General features: G+C 34.5%; 1 protein-coding gene across 12 annotated transcripts in view; it reads right to left on the bottom strand.

Annotated features, from left to right (window-relative positions):
- IQCM (IQ motif containing M) overlaps positions 1-22,964 on the bottom strand; it is a 176,195-nt gene that overhangs the window by 10,474 nt on the left and 142,757 nt on the right. For all 12 annotated transcript variants that reach the window (XM_090138543.1, XM_090138540.1, XM_090138541.1 and 9 more), the window contains one exon: positions 11,727-11,885. In XM_090138543.1, the coding sequence (XP_089994669.1) occupies positions 11,727-11,885 (159 nt within the window). The remainder of the gene's footprint in view (positions 1-11,726; positions 11,886-22,964) is intronic.

Raw genomic sequence — 22,964 nt, 5'->3', positions numbered from 1 at the left:
TTCAATTTTCTGTCAATATGGGTTTCCATCAGGACCACAAACTGATTTATGTCCAGTTTGCTTAAGCATTCTCCGACTTAATTCCATCAAGTGTACGTCCCCATAATGGTGCCTTGTAGACACTGCCTTCCTTACAGGCAAATTTGGGGTTCCCCTCATTCACATCACACCAAATGCCTGCAGAAGACTGAAGCAGCACAGCTACGTCTCTTAGCTGTTGCAGCTCTCTCTCTGCTTAAGCCCTGAGTCAACAGTCCCAAAACTTCTAGTCCCAAAGACTTCGACAAACGACTTCGAAGCCTCATCCAAAAGAGCTGTCTTGCTGCCATATTTCAGAGCTCTACCCTGCTCACAGTAGTCACTGAATCTTCGCAATAAAACCTCCTAATGCCCATATGCGGCAAGCATTTGCTGTTTACATAGCCATTAGCCAATCTTTCCAGAAGATTTCTTTCTAGTATGCCATTTTTTTACTCAGGTTACAAGGGCAAAAAACAGAGGCCTGCAGTAATATGTTTTAATAGGCAAAAACTCAAACATGAAGTCACAGCCACAATTTTTTTCAGATGTGTTTTCACTGTAGTCATAGGGCAACAGAAAAAGCCATCTTTTTCTGGTTTCGTGGTAAGAATTAGTTTAGATTTTCTTTTTCTCAGGCTGATTTCTACATTGAAAGCAAGATTTAATCAAGAATTACATAGTCAATACTGCTTTGCAGAGCTTTGGTTGACTGATTCAGACTTCCTTTAGTCACATGACAAATCAGTGGAATAAAGGATGAACCATGTCCCTATCCAATCCCCCCATGCACTGTGGTGTTCACTTCAGCCTTAGCAAAACTGCTATTTAAGAACAGACTAGAAAAAAAAAAAAAAGGTCAGAGCCTATAGCAACCAAATGAATCAAAGAAATATGCAAATCTTTCCTTGTTCCATATTCTTCTCAGCCTGCCACTACAATTATTAAATTACAGGGTATTAACAGAAACTAAATAAAGCACTCTGAAAAGATTAATTCTGAAGATGCAAAATTCAAATGCCAGATAGAGAGCATGCAATTAGGTTCTTAAATAATTCTTACCACATTTCATGCTAATATTAGTACTTCCAAAAAACAATAGGAAACTGCAATATTCCCAGAGACACTCCACTGGAACAGCACAGCGAGGCACAGAGAATGAATCTTGGTGAATTTTTATCTTTTGATGTTATATACAAATACGTTTATCTCCAGCTACAATAGTAAAAATCATTTTTGCTCTCTAGACAGAATTAATATTTATATGATGATACTGAGAAAAAAAATGTGGTTTTGTTTTCTGAACCAATGCAATAGCAAAGATGAAGCTGTTCTGCTCAGATTTTTTGGAGAGCTCAAATTAGCACAAACTTTTACTTAATTGGGCTCTTCAAGTAAGTACGCAGCAATGAGCATTAGTCTCTCCTCATTGCTTTTTAAAACCTTTATGTCTACCCAGGTCCCATAGCTTTACAGATTTTAATGGTCTTAATGAAGAAAAACAGCATTGTTATTCAATTTGAGTCAAGCAGATCTCCATTCAGAATGACAATGTCTCCATTCACAATGCTATTGTTAGAAGTTGTACCATCATTTTTATTTTAAACCTTGTTATCCAAGAGTTTTTAACTTGCCAGTAATTCTTCTTCCTTGAATCTAAGGCAAATAAAGTTGATTGGCTGGATGGTCAGTCAGTCAGTCAGTCAATCTGTCTGTTATCTACACAAACATTCTACACTCCTGGCAACACACATTGCTGACTGGCATAATAAACCATTCAACGAGGTATACCAGAGTATTACTTCATACAGCTTAAAATGACTGCTTTTTTTTAAAAGTGAAGCTTGGCAAATAATTTATCTAGTCAAATTCACTTTGTGCTCCTATGACAAATAACCTCATTGAATATTGGGTTGAATATGCAGGACTAAGGTTTAAATACTGGCTGCCGATTGCTCATGGCTTTTTGCATGCACTAAATCTCCAGGACAAGATCTCACACAGAATAGGTAGATATAACAAAGTTGTCATGAGCTAAGAGGACAGAGGACTATTTTTTTTTTTTTTTTTTTTTAACTTAAAGATAAACGTACAAAGGGCTAAATCTTCATGTTGAGATTGACATGCTTGACCAAGGAAGTTAATGTTAAGCTGGTCTCCTCGTTTTTGCTGAGTGAAAGCCATAGCATTTCAGGAGGAAGTGCAGGAACCAAGTAATATCTCTTACAGATGATCTTTCTTTTGAGGAAGCTCTTGCAAGTAGCCACAGGAAACAAACTTTTTACTCTAGCAGGTCTGTGCACCCTCTCCGTAGACATAAATAGGCTATTCTCCTCTTTTCATGTTAGAATTGCACTGCCCTCAAAGACAGGGGATCCTCTGTGATTGCAGATGCCTGATTAATTCCCCCAAAAGACATCAGCACATCTACAATATAGCTCAGCTTCCCACACTCCCACAGGATTTAGTTCAGCTAACCCAAACAGCCCATCTGCCTTTCATGTGATTGGAATGCAAAGATCTCTTTACTTTCACAAATCTGATCTCTCTGTTGTTGCTCCTACATACTAATGGTGCTAGAACAGCTGCCTTGGATTTAAATCTCTTTTTCTTCCATGCACTCTAATGTAAATACAAAAGTGATTTTCTACTTTCTAAGTGATGTGATCTGAACCAGGAGTTGGACATAACCTGGAGTCAGCACGACAAAAAAATACTTGCTGTATGGTACAGAGTTTGCAGTAACATACACAAAGAACTGTCTGGAGCAACAATGAAATCTGAGTGTTAGCTGAGAATCCTTAGCCATGCAAGTTTCAGATGAGGAATCATCATGTTGAGAATAAAATTATTGCTTTATAAAAGCTGGACCAACTGCTTGGAAAAATTGGAAGGTGAGAGGAACAGATGGTTCACTCTCAAATCAGGGAAGACTGAAGAGAGATAGTAAGACTTAGAGCAAGCAAAAAAATTCATATCTGAACACTCCTTCCCTTTTCTTCTTTTCCTTCCCCTCTTCTCTCCAAGGAACTAAGTAATGTATCACTGTAAAAGTAACTGAAAGAGTATCAGGAACTGGAGAAAAAGTTCGTAGCCCTTGAAAATCTGCATTCATGGAGCCATGCTTGAGTGAAAAGTGAGTGAAAATCAATCTGTGGAAGGAAATAATTACACATCAATTAAGGCTCAATCCCTGCTGTGGACCTAACATCAAAGGTCAAAACAGATACAGATTTATGTATTCTCCATTTAAGATGCACATGACATTGAGGTTTAAATAATCTCTTCCCTGAGAAGCATTCTAAATACCAGATACATCAGCTGTTGCACAACATAATGGTTCAGTACACATAGCTGTGTGCAAATTTCTATGAAGATGGCTGATTTAATTTTCTAATCGGAAACTTTTAATACTTTTTCTTGCTCTAAAAGGTTACCATTATAAGACCACCAATGCAAAAGTGATAGTTTCCTGTTTACTAGCTGGCAGTATTGTCAGAATATACCTTGAGCTTACTAGCTATGTCACCATCTGTTTGGCTACTTACAGGTCCTGTTAAGTTAGAAGATAGACCCAAACCGAGTTGGGGAAAACCATATCTGCTTCCAGATATCAAGCTGGTATTTCCTGGAAAGATAATGTCTCACCTGTTCACAGTAGTCCTTGGAGCTTCCAAGAGGGCTTACAGACACCATTTTCAGGATAACCAAAAGAAAACAGGCTAGCAAATATTAAAACTTTGTCACTACATTACTGTAGCATGTTAGTCAAGACAGTTAATATTTTTTATTAAATATGGTACTTGCTAGAGACTATTCAAGGGAACAAATGCAATACAGGAATAAGTCCAGCAGCAATGGCTCTAGGGGAAAAAAATCCTCAAATAAATGAAATTCTATTTTCTTAATATTTTGACTAGAAACTCGCTAATGCTTAGCACATTCTTATACTATGGACAGTGTCTTATTAACCTGTATGCCTATTAATCCCAGGGCCTGGCTTTATGTGATGTAGCAATGAAAATAACTGCAGGTGTGCAGCTTCCTATCTTTCTATGGACAATTTGTCACATGCACCAGGTATTACTGAGATATCATCAGGAACTCAACCAATCAGAACACTAAGATCACTGGTTCAAGTTTCATGCTTCAAATAAAACCCTCTGAAATGTCCTTCCTGTTAATTAAGGAGTTTGCTAAGCAACAGCTTCAGCATTTCTTTTTGTGATTGAAAGCCTGATAATAGCTACAAACACTAGAAACTGGGATGTAGAAGATATTCAGCAAACGAATTCCTTTTGTGTTCAAAATCTTCATTGGCATAAAGTAAAACAGACAAAAGTAATGCTTTGCCTATAGGATTTAAAAGCAAACAACTAGATATTTTAGCAGGATTACAGTGTGTAGTCTTCACTTATTTCAAATACAAGTTATTCACTAAATATTTTGTATATTTTTAAACAACTTAATTATCAAACATTACAGGAAAACAACATAAACATTTATGAAAAGTGGTACAATAAACAGAGAAGGCAAAAAGAATATAAATGTGTAATAACAAACAGTAAATATATTTCAAGAGCCAAGGAAGTCAGATTTAAAGAATTTCTAGTTTCATGAAATATAACTGACTTAAAGGATTTTAGAAATCCTGCCAATGGATTTCACATTCTAAAAGACTGCAAGCATGAATCACAGATTTAACTACTGAATTTCTTTGACTTTACACATAAAGCTATATTTGTCTTCAATTAATTAAAAGACTGTTTTAAAAAACAAAAAGCCTCTCAGGCACGTCATACAAGACTCCCTTTGTTAACACTGCAGGAAAATAACAAGATATCTCCCTATGCATATATGGGAAGGGGAAACAGTAATTGTAAATAGAAAATAAGATCTATTATTCAGATTCACCATTCTGAATATCATGGTCTTCATCTGTAACATTACAGTTTTGTTTTCTAATGGATTTGATTTTAGGATTGTTCTTACATAATTCCCAAAAGAATGTGAACTACAGGTTGTTGGGTTTTTTTGTTTGTTTGCTTTTTGCTGTGGAATTCCAAAGCTTTGAATTCACTAAAATTGTAAGTCTGTGTATATTTGCTGTACATGTAATACAGTTCACTTGTCTCTTTGAGGCAATTATGGTCCTCTGAAATCAAAGTTGCAATAATGCAACCATGGAAGTCAAATCTAAGTGTCTTTTACAATTTCTTCTGCTGTCTACCTTGGACAGGGAAAAATGTTAGCAAATCAGTTGAACCATTGATTGTTAACCTATGCCATTAATTGCCAAAATTTTGACTTAAAATTTCCTTTCACATGTATTCTTTTAGCACAGAGACTAAAGTATAAGACGATCTTCCTATTCTACCCATTCTTCATGAAGAATTGCATGCATTCTATTATTTTATATGAGTAATGAAACCATCATTCAAGTGGACTCTCAAAGTGTAGGTAAGATATATGATAAAACATACATATTTTTAATGCATTGGGCAAGTCCTTCCTGTTTGGGAAATGAACTTAAAGCTATATTTCTGAAACTGAAACTACCTATCATGGTTTATTTTCAAGCAAAAATTATTTTCACTAATTTTTTATAGGACAGATTTCTGCATCTAACTGTTGGGACACAGAATATCTCCAGAGCATTTGCAGAGTTGGACTTATTGTTCTGCCACAAAATCATCAGCAATTTTTCGGAGAAATTTGAATTCCTAGTTTAAGAGTAGAATTCTAGTTAGGTTCACACTGGAATTATTTATGATCTTTTTATAAGATCCTCGCAGTCATTTAGGACACCTTTGGGTTTATAAACTCTCTAACAAAGGCTAACTTGATTCTGTATTCTAATTAAGACTCACGTTCTTAGCCTACTAAGACACATGAGTAAAACAAACTCCATCTAATAATATAACTGCAAAGAAATATTTTTTTTATGATACTATCCTCATTTTAATTCCTTAGAAAGAATTATATCTTGTGTCATGATAAGCAGCTAATGACAATCCAGATAAATAGTATTTAATATAAGACCAAATATTTTTGGCTGCTGTCTTTGATATTTTCAAAATTTACGTTGGTTCACAATGAAAGTGACAGGGTGATTAAATTTTTTTCTCTTCTATTTTGAAAGGTTTGAAATTTGTATTTCAAATACACTGAGGGAAATTTGAAACTAACAAGAATCATTGAAAAATACTGACATCTTTTACTCAGAAAGTACAGAAAGAAAGAAAGGATGATGACTAAAATAAAAATGTTTCCCAAATCCATTTCTGCTCCTTGTCTATTATTCAGTGCAATAAACATTAATAGTTATATATCTACAATGATATTTGTTTATATGTGTACATATTCAATTCTACCTCACATAATAAAATTACTTGTAAAACTTGTTTTTAACAGACACATTATATTGCACTTGTATTCAAAACCTGAAAGAGAAGTGCTGTACTAAAATCAGTCCTCAGAATCTACAGTGAATTATGCCTTACATTTGTGAAATATCAGTTTAATTCCGTAGATGCAGAACAGTTTAGAAATTATCCTGTATCTGCATTTCATGGATTCTGGATAATCCCATCATACTTCAAAATGGTTCAAGCTTGACTTTGTGAATAATTTGAGTACCTTGTAGATTTTTCTGTAATTCTATCTCGGGCTTCTCTCCGTATCTTTTAAGCAGACTTTCCGATGACCATAATGCAAAGCCTATTTGAAAGTCAATATGCAGTCGTCACATGCTGTTGTTTGTGTTTCAGAGGGTCTACTTAATCAAATCAGGAAACAGAAATAGAACCTTGAGATTTAATTGATTAGTCACAAACATGCATATAGGTCAAATAGATTTTAAACTCTGACTCTGAAATGCAATAGATGAAATTTTTGAAAACTGAAACCACTCCTAGAACCTCTTAAAAACAAAATTACACCAGAGTTGGCTTTTTTAAAGTTACTAGATGTATTTCATTATTAAATGATCAACAATCCAAATGCCACATTAAAAATACAGATTCGTATATAAAATGGGCTGGAAAGGATCTGATATCTCTCTTTTGCCTTCTTCTAAAGAAATTTCAAATAATCTATTTTTTCATGTCATAAAATAAAATTCTTCTTTTCTGAGGAGTCAAGCTGTTATTTTCAGGATTTTTAAAGAATTTTTAGGCTGAATTTTACTTCAGATTCTTTTGATAACTAACAGAGCTAAATAAGATTTGCTATAATGTGAAACGCCATGCAGCAAAAAAGCTACAATTATCTCCTTGAATGAGACAAGAAGCCACCACATTATGTAAAGCTTCTACAGAACCTTATGTTGATGAGTAGCTTTCCTGTCCTATTAAATACCCTATAAGTATTTGCAAAATAAAGGCATTGCAGTATAGCGCTTGATCTTTCATTTGTGAGGCCAAGGGCTGAATTCCCATATGGCTTTTACAGACAGCTTTACAATCCCCCAAACTATAGCAACACACATACTGCCAGACTAAGGCAATGGAAGAAGCAGCTTTGCAGAAATGCAAGCAAAAAATATAAACATATAGTAGACATTGCTAGCCTAGCCCACTGGGCATATATTGTTGGTCACAGCATGGATCTAACACTGTGGGGAATGTTTACAGCATGGGATATGGGGAACTATATTCACAAACAATCGTGAGAACAGTGTATTCATTCTTATGTGAAATGTATTGAAAATTGACCCTGTTGGGATGTAAATGAGGAACTGGATTGTTGTGGAAATTCTACTTGTTCATGTGCTTTTTAGATGTTGAATTTTCTTTTAAAGTGATCAAAAGTTTCTTTGAGTCACAACAGTCAAAGATGGCAAAGACCACATATTGCTCTAATTCTGTTCTTCATGACATCTTGCAGAGATTAATGCTAGAAAGATATTAATAGAACTTTTTGTTCCTTTACCCCAAACTGACACCATATGAAAAGCTTGCCATGATAGCTTTGCAGTATCATCTCTCTTTATTTTCGAAGCTATGCCATGTAAATTAAACTGGGAAAATCACATCAAAGCTAAAAGAAAGAGCCAATATGCACTACATACAGACATTTAAACACCTGCCATATCCTCCCCTTGCTCAGGTAGTAGAATAATCATTCTACCCTCTGAAGCATGAGTGCTTCAGCCTTCCATTTTGCCTTCCTTCCTCCCTGTTTCTTTCTGTCCCATGGAACTGCTGAGTCCACATTTGCAAAGATTCTTCTGAAGTACAGGACACAATATTATAGCACTTCCAATTGGTAGGATATGGTATTTTCAGGGCCTTCTTATCATATCTGTCTAGCAGTGAAAGGAGTTGACAGATCTGAACATTGCCAGGAAAGCATCCCTAGCAGAGACTCCTTACACTCGTAACAATACTAGCAATGACTAAACAAGCTGCTCTGGGCATACATGAGAATGTGGTATGGAAGGGACTGATCTGAACTACCACTGAAGGGTCCCATTTACTCCTTGAGACTGTGGAGGTAAACACTAAGTTTCTAAATCAGCTTTTCAAGGAAAAGGCTTTCTTCAAAAACCCTTTACAATCTTATTGAGCCACTGAAATCATCCACACTAAGCCCACTGGTATGCTATCAATGTTGGTATTTTAAAGTTATATTCAAGAAAGCACAGTAGTGTTAATTTTTTTATGGTATTGCTTCCTTACTGCAATAAAACATTGAAAAAAAATTTTACTTCATTAAAAATAAACAACCAAGCAAACATACAAACAAAAACAATGCAACAACCACCATGCTGTCTTTGTTTCATAGAGGAATAAGACTTTTGTAACAGATAAAGTAAAAAAAAACCTGTCCTTCCTTTAAAGGAAATGTTGTACCAGAGGCCTCAAAGAGAAAAGCTGACTATGTCACCATTAACAGTATAACACTGCTTAGTATTTAGTTCAAATTGTTCACAAAGCAAAATGAAAGTAACGCTCAATCATCCATACCATTATTTAAATAAGGAGCTTCTTTCCACCTAAAAGCAATTCAGAAAAGTGAGTTTGAAATATTATCCTATTCTCATATATTGAAATTGGGATATATGGAAAGCTGAAATGCTTGAAAAACTTACTGCAGTGACAAAATTGAATTTGAATTAAACCTTGATGCCGTGACTTTTTAATCAGTGAAGCAATCTGAATACAAAAGCTGGCAAATAAATTGAGTGGGAAGATGCATTTTTATATAGTTATTTTTCCAAGGGGAAATGAGTATTATCTTCCATTTTCCACTTAAAAAATACAGTAAAGATTACTCATCCTTAAAAGAGATGTTAGCACACTACTTACTGGAAATGTAGGAGCAATAGTAGTTGATATAAGTGCAGAAGTGTTACAAAAACATGCCTTGTATATCTATGATATGAACAAAACTATTGCATTTCAAAAAGTGTTTAAAAGCTTAATTTCTGCTTATTTAAGCATATGTAGAATTTTTATACTTAGATTAGAAATTCACAGTACACTGCACTAGAATCTGCAATTTACATACATAGTGTAAATATATGCCTATGGGAACTTCTATATTTGAATTTAATACAATCACAGTTCAGGGATTATTTCTCTCAGATTAGATTTTATCCAGAGAGCAAAAGCCCTGCGTACAGATGAGTTGGGAAGTGGGTGAAGTGGTGAAGTTCACTGCTTCTCAGTAACCTGCCAAGAGCATGACGTATCTCAGAGAACACGGAAACAGACGCAGTAACTAAAAGGGGTGTATGAATCTTACAGTTTTTATAAGCATTAATGGTAAAAAACAATAAATTTGAAGTGCTATCCAGAACTAAAACACTTAATGGTAGAGGAGTCTCTGAGATGCAGAAAGTCTCCCCTCAATAAACTAATCTCTTCTCAAGGCAGCTACTGCATCTCTCTTGCCAACCAGTTTAATAACTGCTGTAATTCAAGAAGATGCAATACACTGATCATGGAGTAAAAAAACCCTGCAGAGGTAGATCTTACCATATAGATCATAATCTCACTCAAAGATCTATTTTTGTCTCTTCTACTATTCTCGTCTGCATTACAATCAAAATCTGAAAAAAACCAATATGCTACCAAGGAACTGAATGAGTGCTTCAAAAAAGAAGTCATTATCTAGAATACTGACTAACATGAGAACATTTAAATACTTTAGGTCATGACAGACTTTGATAATCTCACACAAACGGCATCTGTCTCCAAGTGTAAACCAGCTTTTCTGTATTAAAAATCAATTAATTTATGCCCATTTACAGCAGACAGGGATAGGGCTCAAAGAAAGTATAATTTAGCATTTTTCAATGCCAGTTCAAGTGTTAATGAAACTACAGAAATGGGAAAAGCTTTTGTAGGTTTGCCTTAAAAATACTTGTAAAGGTTAAAAAAAAAAAAAACCTTCTATATTTCATTCTCAATCAAATCCTTATAGTTATCAGAGTCATGAATTATTACTTATGAAAACACAGACAGAAATACAGATAGAAAATCAGAGTTAGTTTAGTTAGTCCTACCAGTTGAAGTTTGAGACACTAAAAGTTTTTTTAGTTATAATATTGTTGGTTTGCTTTGTTTTGAATTACAATTTTTTCACAGCAGTTGCAATAGAGAACCTTATGATAAATGACAGGAGAAAGACACCGTCTTATTAAAACATCAAGGATGAGCACAACTGTTTTAATTCCAACCCGATGCTCCTTTTCCAGTGCAAAAACACTGAACTTTGTCTGGTCAAGGGGTGGCTCACATTCTTCTCCTTCTGCACTTATTTCTTCTCTCCACCTATTTTCTGATTTACATACACATTTTGAAAATAAACTGTGCTTGCAGAGCTGGACACTTTTCCTGTCAGAGCTCTTAAATTCCACTTATCTGTGTAAGATACAGAGTGCTGTCTTGGGGCCTAGCAATGGGCAGAACCTAAATATACCATGGGGAATTCCCATAAATGCACAGGAAGAACCAACAAGATCCTTTCCTTCGGTTTCTAACATACAGCTTGGCTTCTATTACGTATAAAAATAAGGGGAAAGGCCTGAAGAAGTATGAAACATGGATATTTACTATTTAGAACTTTAGTCTGATAATTTCTCTGGCTCCAAGTTTGTTATGAAGCAAACTCTCCTTACTCCAAGATTAAGGAACCAAAAATAAACAGCCTGCTATATAACTCTTAGTTCTGTGGGGGTTTTTAATTGTGAGGTTTGTTTTTTTCCACTTTTGCTGTCCTCTTTTTCACAAAATTCCTCATTGCAGTCATTGACCCTTTCTTGCTCTGAGGCACTCTAAGTACACCTGTTTAGACTTTTCAGTGCACTGTAGCCCTACCATTAGCACAGCCCAGAGAGGTACATTCTAATATTTTCATCTCCATCATCTACACAGGTGTTGTGGATTCTTTCTGTGCATCTAGATTCATTTACTTGTGAATGTCTGCCTGCTTTATTTGCCTTCAAAGGCAAAAGTGGCAGAAAATCAGCTTTGGCCTGAATTTAAACTTTCAAAAATATGACAACTGAACATTCTTTTTATAACAGTGATACACAGAAAAAAAAAAATGTTGCAAATTAAGTGTTATGCTTCGTTGCTTACTCAGCAGATTTTGTGTTGCAAACTGAAAATCAGGGATTTTACTCGGTGATGCAGAAGGTACAACACTATCATGCCTTTCACTATGTTCATAACCTTCTGAGAGGGTGAAATTTTTACCTGATCTCTTGGATCCATCTCTTCCATCCATGAGAGGATGCAGCCATGGTAGTGGCACTGTAATTACATTCTTCACTTTTGCACCAAGAGGAGGAAACATTGTGAAAGCCATTTCAACTGCTTGATGCTTTTTGATGTTTCTTACAGCAGTAGCAGAAGCTGCAGAAGAGAAAAAGGATAACAATCAACATATTTTCCCGGATACTTATATGCAATTGGCACCCACAATAATAACATCTATGATATATTTATTTTTATTACTTTGAACATATCAGCATGAAACTATGGACTTCCGCAAGGCAAAAAGGTTGAGATGTATGCAGATTTATTGGTTGTGCAGCTACAGGATATGAGTAAAAGCCAGGAGAAAGATGCCAGTTTGGAAAAATACAATTAACTATTGTTCTAATCCATCAACTACTGTAATACATAGATATATTCTATGACACTAACTAAACAAATGGCTCTGAGTAGACCCCAGCGATAAGCATAACAAAAATTCTCACAGGCATGTAAAGCTTAATGGAAGATGTTTATTGATCACAAACTGTAGCACATCTTAAGTTAGACCAGAAAATTACACGGCAAAAAGCAATACTTACTAATGGTACCCTAGTAAAAAACAGAAAGAAAGAGGATTTCAGAGATTCTTATCTCTGTTTTGACATAGATCTTCAACAACAATTGATTATAATACGTTTGAAAAAGTGGAAGAATTCTGACTTGAAAAGGTTCAATCCTACAAGTGTGTCTTGTGCGTGTACCAAACACTGCATTCAGGAGATATGAGTCCTCATGAGATAAAGGAGCTCATATATGGAGAGCTCACTTTCTTGGAAACTGTAGCCTGGTTCCTGGCTGCAGAAACAGCTAAAACAATGCAGATTTCTGAATATTATATATATATATATATATATATATATTTTTTTTTTTTGTAGCAGCAATTAGAATAGCCTCTTTAGAAGCTTGTTTGACTATGGAGAAGAAGTTAGTTTTCTTTCTGGTTAACACCAAATGCAACTTATTTCCAGGATGCAGATACTGATGCTCACAGTTAGATTACCTGTCATATCCTTCAGAAAAGTGCAATGAGCCAAATGTCTCACAGTATGGTATTGTTAACAGTCCTGGTAATTTACCATTTGGGTCATATCTGAAACTCCATCTGTACATGAAGGGATCTGTATTACAATAAATTTCAAGGCCAACTCAGCAGTGAACTTTCCGTGTTTTTCTGTTACAGTTCAATAAAATCACTTTGTGTTACATTCATTTCCATGTAAAATAAAGTGATTGTCACATTTTTTTGTCATACCATTTTTATTTAACACCTTTTTTCTATATCCATTAGTTTAAAAAGTTATAACAAGGCAAATCATTTATCAAAATGAAAAATGCTGTACTCCTTGAGCAAGGAAAAGGGGAGTCTAAATAGAATGTCCCTGCTCTTAAATTAATGGAACTATTTTACATTTATTATTTTCTCTTAAGGAGTTATGTAAGCACTCCAAGATCATTAATGAAGAAGTACAGAATCACAGTTTACAGTTGAAGGGCAAAACTGCTAAAAAAGCATTTCAGAGTTATGTCATCGAGTGATATAGTGTAGAAAAATAAATGCAAGGATCATTGATCTATGGTATCATAATTAAACATCCAGAACTCATGACAAGGAGAAAGGATGGTAAAGTTCATTAAAACTTGGCTTGAACATAAGCTGCAGGACTAATCAAGCAGATATACTAGGGAAGGTTCAGGTTTATAATCAAGTAGACCTTTCCTGATGATTAACAGCATCTTAAAACTAGATTTTCTGTTATCATTCTGGTTTTAAATAAGATTATTTGTTTTTTGTTTATAAAGATCATTCGTCTGTGTCAGATGAACCAATCAATTCACCTGTTGGTATTGTGATGTTTTACATTTCTATCTCCTAGAACCAGCAGTTCAGCTGTCCATCATAAATCCGGCTCTCACTTGCCATCCAGACACCAATACACACATTCTCAGCCTTCTGTCTAAAATATCTGATAGAATAGGTTTATCAGGGTTTTCTTAAGCAATATGGTAACTGACTTTTTAATGAGCAATACTGTCACTGCAACGAAAGAAAATTTACAGAAATCAGATGGAATTCATCCTGATGAGCTAATGGAACTTGCAGAAATAGTGTTGGAACCACTGGTTGTTGTTCTTCAGAACTAATGTAGAACAGCCAAGGTTCCAGAGCTGGGAAATGACAAACCATACTACCTATCTTTACGGGATAAAAAAATCCCACCAGCCCAATGGGGAACTACTGAACAAAGAATTCAAATTCAAGTTGCCTAGTTAGCTAGTGAATTGGTCAAATTCCAAATTGTTGCCAAAGCATACTGAAAGGTGGGTAATAAATAGTATAATTAGGAACTGAAAAAGATGTACACCTATGATATAAATATTGTTGAACACAGGCCTCCTGCTTAGTTCTATGCTACCATTCAACCCCATTGTACAACCAGTCTGCCACAGACACTTCCATTTGTGCCAACAATTAGCAACAGTCAACTTGTATCAGACTTCAGTACAAACAATCCTGTACCCTCTCACTGTTTTCCAATACTTGGGCAGAAAAACTATTTTGGCAATGCCCCTTCATACCATTCATTTTTCAAAATTAGACTGAATTTGTCAAATAGTAAGCTTTAAATTACATGCAAAGTATACTAAAAAAGACTTACAACATATAATGAGATGGAACATAGGTCTATCACACTTGAGTCTACAAACTCATCAGTTACAAAAACAGTTTAAGAAAAAATTGCCAGGTTTCCATTTGCAGTGTTTTAGATCATTTCCCTGCCACTTACTAACAGTTTCTCATGTTGAAAATCACATGATAATAATAGATTTCTCTTTTTTCCCCAAAGGACATGGAAACTAGAAACCAAAAAACACAGAAACTCTTAGAACAGGCTGGATTATCAAGAAAGATACACACGAAATATTTCCCTTCTCAATGTAGCCCTAAAGTATTTTGATAAAGATTAAGTTAGTCTTTTTGGAAATGCATCACTAGGTTCAAAAAAAAAAAATTCTAGAGGATGGGGAAAGCATATGGCATATAATTTTGCATACTGCTGGAAGAAACAATATTTCTGCACTTCTCAAAAGCAACTGAGGCACAAGTAAGGTCACAAACCAGAAGGAACACAGATAAAGGGAAGTTATTGATGAATGCAATTAGATAGCCTTACGCTGATGCTAACTGGACATCTTTTAGTCCATACTACAAAGAGTGACCGAGCATTCTCTTTGGAAGAATTAAAGCATTCACTCTGTAATTCTATGCAATAAAAACTATTTTCACTGCTGGAATCAGGTCTGTATAATATGCCTATAAAAGTCAGATTCAGCATGTTTTATTTACATTTTTCCTTACTGCTATTCAGAAATTTCCAAGTTGTTAAGATTCATTTTGAAAACATCACTTTTTAGCTCTTGGGTACTCAAAGAAAATAGCTGAAAAGTGTAGGGGTCATTCATGCTTATGACTTATTTTTAATATTAGAGAATAATAATAATAGTTCTTTTTAACATAAGAGAAAATAAAAATCTAGAATGTTTAGAGCCGATTAGAATGACCAAAAATGCAATAAAGGAAAGAACACATGCTTGGTTTGTCTACCATTATGGCTGCGTGCCTTTTGAAAAATGCAGTGAAGTATTTGTAAAAATGTACCTATTGTTATGTGCTTCTTTTACTTTCATAGTTTTCTCACTTCAGATTTTAGTTTTGCTTAATATGTTATACCTTTGATATTAGAAAATGAGATCTTTTTTTTTTCCTAACATAATTAGGTTTATTTCTGAATATTCACCTAAATCTTTTGAACTGTGATTGCAATTCAGTATAGGGTATTGCTATTTTTCACTAGCAGCTGCAGCTATTCTATGTGATATTGGTTTTAAAGGTAAGAATGTAATCCATATCTGGTATTTCACACTGCACATCAGCCGCCCTTTTGTCAGACTGCTCCTCTACTGCTATCTGTCACATGGCAACAAACGGCATGGCATATTTCTGGGATGGTTCAGCCTCTACTTCCATACCACCGCCATCCACCTCTAACATCATGGGACAACATAATAAAATTGAAGGCATTACTTTTGGAGCATTTCTTTTTTTTTTTTTTTTTTTTTAATAAGTAGTCATGGGATGAAAGGCCCAAATCCAACAATTTATTTAGTGCATTGGAACTTAAATCCAAGGAAATCCACAGAATTTGTGTAGCCCAGCTCCAAATTGTAATACTTTATGTTTTTAAGAAAAGAGGGGGGGAATGTGGGAGGTGTTAGACTTCACGCTCAAAATGTGGATTTTTTTTCCTTACAAAATTACACTTTAAGTCTTTAAATCTTAAACAATGATTAAGCTTTCATTCAATGTGAAATGCCATGCATAACTCTAAAATACATTTTCATATCCTATACAATGAGATAGTTGGAACAGATATACAAAATGACTCTAAATGGATTGTGCTTTTGAAGCTGTGTTAGAATAAACTCTACATTTATTTTCATCAACACTGCAGACTTGTCTCATTATCCAGATTCATATTTGTTTTCCAGAGGATTTCAATTGTAAGTATTTGCTAGCTAATTCTCAAAAAAAAAAAAAAAAAAGAAATGCATTAATTACTCATTTAATATAGATACATGACAACCTGAGGTGCAATAAAGCTTGTATTGCCTTCAGTTTAGGATTGCTATATTAATAATAGGTGGCAGACTTATAAGTTTGTTACATGTATTTTCTCAAATGATTCTCAAACAAAATTTTATAGAATATTATATATGTAACAACTGCATTCAGATGTGATTAGTAAGGTTGCAAAGTCAAATAGCTAAGCATTATGTTCCCTTTTGCAGGTGCTCTATGATACGGTCCTTAATTCCATGATCCACATGAGCCCTGTTGGCTTCACTGCATCAGGATCACAGTGTTCACCTTTTTCAGTGCATTATTCCAGGACCTGATTACCATACAGTACTCACATTCTGAACCAAAGATAGAATAAGTGGTTTCATTGTGAGCTTTTCCATGAGACTCATCACGAGAGTTATCAAATGTTCCTAGATGCTAACAAATTTACTTTTGCAAGAAACTAACGGAGGAACAGGTTTTATTTGTGATCTTTTTTACTACTTAGGAGCTAAGGCACATAGGATCAGACTTTCACAGCTAAGTAAGTACCCAAAAATGCGTGAAGAAGCCTAATCGTTTTCCCTAACATGCTAAAACACCACATTTCCAAGCAGAGAGGTTCTTTTGAAATTTCTTTTACAAGACTATCCACATCACTAGCCATGCAAATACATTTTAAAATCTAATCAAAACATAATATAGATAAGAGTATCCATAAATTGCAGGCTTCCAATCTTAGACATGTCATACCTCATTTTCTGAGCGTTTTGCATTCTATTTGTTTTAAACACAAGCTTTAAGCTGCAGCAGAAATCTAAGTTCTGAATCCTCAGCATTTTTGCAAATCAGTCATCAAGATCCCAAGTCAGGCATCCAAAAATACCAAATACCTCTGCAAACACTTTTACATAAATGAACCATCAGCAAAATGAAACTCTCATGAAGCTGCTGTGGGCAAAATTCAAATGCCTTAAATATGTAACCACATACCTTTTAGCTTGTACAAGAAAATGGAGGAGTATTAACAGCGACCTTCTTCACCATCAACTGTGAATCTCTTGTGCATTGAATGGAGCAGCAATTTCATGCAAGTTTATACATGATTGTGCAATAGAAATCCATTATGGATGTATGTAGAGGCCAATTTACAAATGCAGTGCACCTGATATGCACGTTACAGACTTCTTTCTTGTCTTTGCAACTCAAAAGGGTTCTTCTAATGTTTTGAGGAATTATTTTTTATGGTTTTTTTTTTTTTTTTTTTTTTTTTCCTAATAGATATATAACATTTAAGATATTAGAGAGCACAAACAGAAGAGAGGGAAAAAAAAACAAAAATATGCAGCTGGCCATTATCATGGTTGCTACAGAAAGGTGGAATTCATGGCTTTACCTTTTTGACAGATATAATTAAATCAATTTTAAGGCTCCCACAGTCTTAGGAATAAAACTGCCCACAAACAATAACACAATTGAACTCTCTCTCTAAACAGATAATGCTTTCTTAAGATAATCAAAAATTATCTATTTATTTCTTTTCCTGCTTTCTTTTCTCCAGCATGTACGAGTTATTCTGAAACGAAGTCGTATTTGTAGTGGTGATATAAAGTCAATAGAATTACTTCCATACCTGGAACCCAATCTAACATACAATATTTACACTCAGTTTTCTGTCTACTTTTGTCTACTCCAGAACAGATCACCTCACCTATCATATAAATTCTTATATTACCTCAGACATGAGCTAGCTGGCTTTCTACAATTATATAAGAGGTAATAATTAAGTGTATTTCTACTAGCAGTTGTAATTATTACATTAAATCAAACTAAGATTTGTCACATAGAAGGGCTATACAAAACTTGAAGGACATCAGAGGACATTTTTCTTCCTATTTGCTTATCTCACCTATTGCAGACATAAATGTACAGAAAAAAAATAAATGAAGAGTCATTGTCGAAAGTAATACAGACTCTTGAATGCTCTAATAAATTTCCAGTGTACTGGAAGGATACTTCAGTTGTTGGCTAACACAGAAACAGAGCATAATAAGTATATCTTCACCAATACTGAAATATGTGTAAGGACAATAAAACTATATATATTCTTTTGTTCAACATCTTTGATGGTGAACTATCATTTAGAAATAATACATAATAGCTCTATAATGTGTAATGTATAATTATGTAAATAATTAGTATAATCTTGAGATGAGATGAGGGCTATTAGTGGCGGTGGATACTCTGAACCTTGAACATTTAGTCAAAAAGACCAATGACATCCAATCAAACTTCTTTAAAATGAATTGCAACAAACAATGGTAGCACAGCTGCTATTAGAATTATAATTGAGTTTAGGAGGGAAACAGCAGCTGAATGCAATGCAGATAATTAAGGAGCAAGCTTTTGTTAACACTATCAGTAGGGTCATGATTCTGCAGATTGTGAACTTATTATGTCTGAACAAACTAATCTATTTTTATAACAGAGGTATATTTCTGCTTTTTATACCAATAAAGTGTATTCTGGCTACAAGATAGCTGATCACTTATTTATTTCAAGTACCCATTTAGAGAAATGGTAAGCATTTACAGAACCTAAGATTACCATGGAAACCTTATTCTTTAATGCTGAGGATTATGGGAACAATTGATTGTACAATTGGGATGAGTAAATAACAAACCTCTAACTATGACAAAGACCATAGCTACTAAATTATATTAAATAATTACTCTCTTCTAGGCTAACAGACATTTTACTTCATCCCAGCATTGAAAGGGAAGCAATATACATCCTGTGAGTGCATAATGAAAACATTTAGAAATATAACATTTAGGCTATGCAGGCATGAAATGCATGTTCTTGTGGATTTAGAATTCTTAAGATGTAGCCCTGGGACTGGGAGTTACAAGTATGATCTAAAATTTCTATTTCCTATTGTGTGTTGACTAATCTTGGAACAAAAATTGCCCATGTGGACAAGACAAACATACAAGAAACACCAAAGTCACTCCAAGCTTGCAGCTTGGCAGCAAGCAGGCAGTGCAAGATGCTTGACCACTGATAACCATGAGACAGGGTTCCAAAAATGGAAAAGAGATCATTGAAATGCCAACAACATTACTCCTGTTAGCAATATTGCTTTTATAATATCATGTTACCATAATAACTGGTACTTTTTAAACAAACTAAAGAGCACAGGTCCACCAAAGATGTTATTATCACCATTCATACTAGTAACCCCTTTAACTCACATAGCACAGACTCGGGATCTTTGGTTTAAGACAACCCTGCTCATAACATAGGTCATTTCATTGGCAAATCTAAATTTGTTAGGTACAAATGAGTAATCCTGCCTTGGAATCTCATTGACCTCAATGTGTAAATAAAGCAAGGAAAATGTGTCTGACTGGCAGCAAGCCACGACTGTGCTGCGTGCAGTAAAAACATTTATACGTCAAAAGTAATTTTAAAAATATGCTTTGATATTCTGACCTACTGAATGTTCTAATTTTGACCTACAACCTACTGTAACAGTGTAATAAAAATATTTTTAAAATATTTTAACATTATTAATCATTTGCTAGTGGGTAATCTATTTGCATTTTTTCTATTCCTAATTCTGAATATTCTAAAGTCTTATTTCACCTGAACATGTCAAAAGTAAACAAAAGCTTGTCCTAATTTCCAGCTATTTTAACTGTTTCTTCAGGTATTCCATTTCCAGTTTGAAGATAAAGTTTAATTTGGTCATTATTACAATAGAATTTAAGCGTGCTTCAGTTAAGATTCAAGGATGGTATTATTTCTGCCCCATTTCAGTTCCTTTTAAGGGAATCTGGAAAAGAACAGGCATCAGCCAAAAATTAAAAAAAAAAATTCCCTTCTGCACATATGCACAGCATGTTCTGATGTCTTTACCTGGTATCCTGGAATACTTCTTTGAAATGGACAATTTTTTCTAAGTTATCTTCAAAAACATTCTGTGTATTAAGGCAAAGTGTAGCCAAATGAAGAAACAACCAATACATAATTTTAGGAATTCCATATTTTGAAAATATAAGGAAGTGTGAAAATAGTGAATGGACTAGCAGTTCCTTCCTGAACATTTCAGAGAATCAGTGTGATTCAGACATGAATGAGACAACAGCGTATCAAATACGAAACTGGTATTTCTCCAGTAGTCAATCATAAATATATATTTTTTTGCATATTTTTATGAAATACTTGAAGGCTTTCCCCAAGATGACCAGATTTCCTTAAGAAAACAGCACTGGCAACCATTGTGCACTGTCCATACAAGGCAAGATGTGTTTTTCTAATCAGCCTCTGTAGGACCATGGTACAATTTGCACAGTAGCTTCAGGGATTTGTGGACTATGAGAAAATGAACAATATGTTCATTTAGCAAGAAAATGTTTCTACTAATTTAAAGACTATTTTTGTGATTGTTTGTTGCTGTGATCAACACTGAAGATGATGATGCAAAGCCGCAATCAACCTAGACTTGAACTTCTTTCACAGCCTTTAGATACCGTTCTAATGTAATTCTGATACATTTGAGCACATGTGACCCGCTTGGAGATAAATTTGCTGCCTGCTGATCAACTAAATCAGTTCACTTTGATCATCATTACAAATCCTTTCTTCTCCAATTTGTTATGGCTTTAAAACAGCATTTACTGTACTTCCTCAATAATGAAAATGATTTCAAATACCTTGCATGAGTTTTACAACTGGGGTATCTACCAAAGACAATAAACTGCTCAACTGAAACCCTCTTCACTCCAGTGAAAACCTTCTAGCATCTTCTCCACTGTACCATCATGAAAGGGGTAGAGTATTCACACTGACATCTCTCAAAAGTTTTCTTACTAAAATATCTATTACTTCTATATGATAGTCTGATTTGAAATGCAAACATTTACTGTTTCTGTTAAGTACAGTTATGAAAAAAATGAACATATTCCACAATAAGATTCAACAAAAGACAATTTCAGCAAAATTCTGGAATTATAGTTTTCCTTATGCTATCATTACCTTTCATTTCAGGAAAACTCTGAGCAGCCATGAATGAAAAGGCAATAATCATGTCAATTTTAACATGGAAGGAACCTACTTTTTATTGCATAATTTTAATGGATGCCCTGAGGTATGCCATTGCTTATGTTATCCCAACAGTGGATGGTCAAGACGCAGGCAGCATTTCACTTGAATAGATACTAGTAAAGAATTTGGTCTTTAGGATTTTCCTTACAATTAGAATATGATTTCTGATAATGCAGGATATAATACAGTCTCATTTCCTTTGTAGTTTTGGAAATCAAAAATAGATTTCCTAAAGTGAAGAGATTTACTGCAAAACAAGTGACACACTGTTAAATACAAAAGCTTTCTTAATGCAGTTTGACAAGATACTTTTTCAGCTGAAATGTTTTCTCCTTCATTCCCCCTGAACAGCAGTTAACACTCATCTTGGATTGATCAATAAGTCACATATGCACTTCCTTTTTCTCTCTGAGAGCTTTCTTTCTATGGAGATGTGTTTGCTACTCCATAAAGCAAATGATTAAGAACAAAGCCTGGAAGCTGAACCTTCCCAGTCATTGTGCCACACTGCCACTGAGCCCATGAGGTAAAACACATTTGGATGAATGCAATTTGGAACATGACTTTGTGTGAAAGCCTTAGAGTACACAACTGAAATTCATTATGTAACGATGTCTAGTATAGTACAGTAATATTTGGCACTTCTTTATCACTACTATTTTTAAGTACTTCATGAATATTTATTATGCAACTAAAAAGTCTCCCAGAAAGTAGAATAATGCCTACTGTAAATAATATTATGTTGTTTTGTTATGCAATCTATAACTAAACTTATATTTAATAATTTTATAGGAATTACTAATGACCTTGAATTCCATTTGAACTCTTATCCTAACTTCAGCTGCACAGTGCTTAAGCCTGGATACTCAGATACAAGCAACTCCATGAAGTGAAGCAGAAATGATTTGACAATCTGAAGTGAAATGATTTCATGAGATGTATTAAAAAACAGGAAATGTCACTGTGACTCCCGTTCCTCTTTTTCTCTTTCTTTTTCTCCAGTGGAAAAATTATGTGACAATTTAAAAATTGTTTTTCATTTATTTATGTCTGCTGTGCTTCATATGTTTGATATTGAGACAAGGTTAATGACAGCTGCTTGCAATTGGAATTGAAAGCGGAGATGTTTAAGGTGGTTCCTAGATCCTGTGGGTATACAGTAGATAGTGCCAAAATATACAGTTGATTAAATGATGCTTATCAGAAATAAATGTTTGCTAATTTTACCTGTCTGTGCAAAGAGACAGAGAATGCAATGTCTGCATTTCACATGTACTAGCTACTCAAATTCAAGGTCAAATCCTAAATTACTTATAGAGGAAAGACTCTCAGGTAGTTGATTAATGTTCTGACTGTGGTAGTATGTTAGATTTCACATTATGCAATGACTATATATGAGCCATCACTGAAGGCTTATATGGGATCAAGGATGCTTGGCTGATTTG

This window comes from Phasianus colchicus, chromosome 4, assembly GCF_987193195.1.
Source record: "Phasianus colchicus chromosome 4, bPhaCol1.hap1.1, whole genome shotgun sequence".
In the NCBI taxonomy this organism is placed as follows: domain Eukaryota; kingdom Metazoa; phylum Chordata; class Aves; order Galliformes; family Phasianidae; genus Phasianus; species Phasianus colchicus.
The sequence above is the reverse complement of the archived record's forward strand: the minus strand, read 5'-3'. Positions and strand labels throughout refer to the sequence as shown.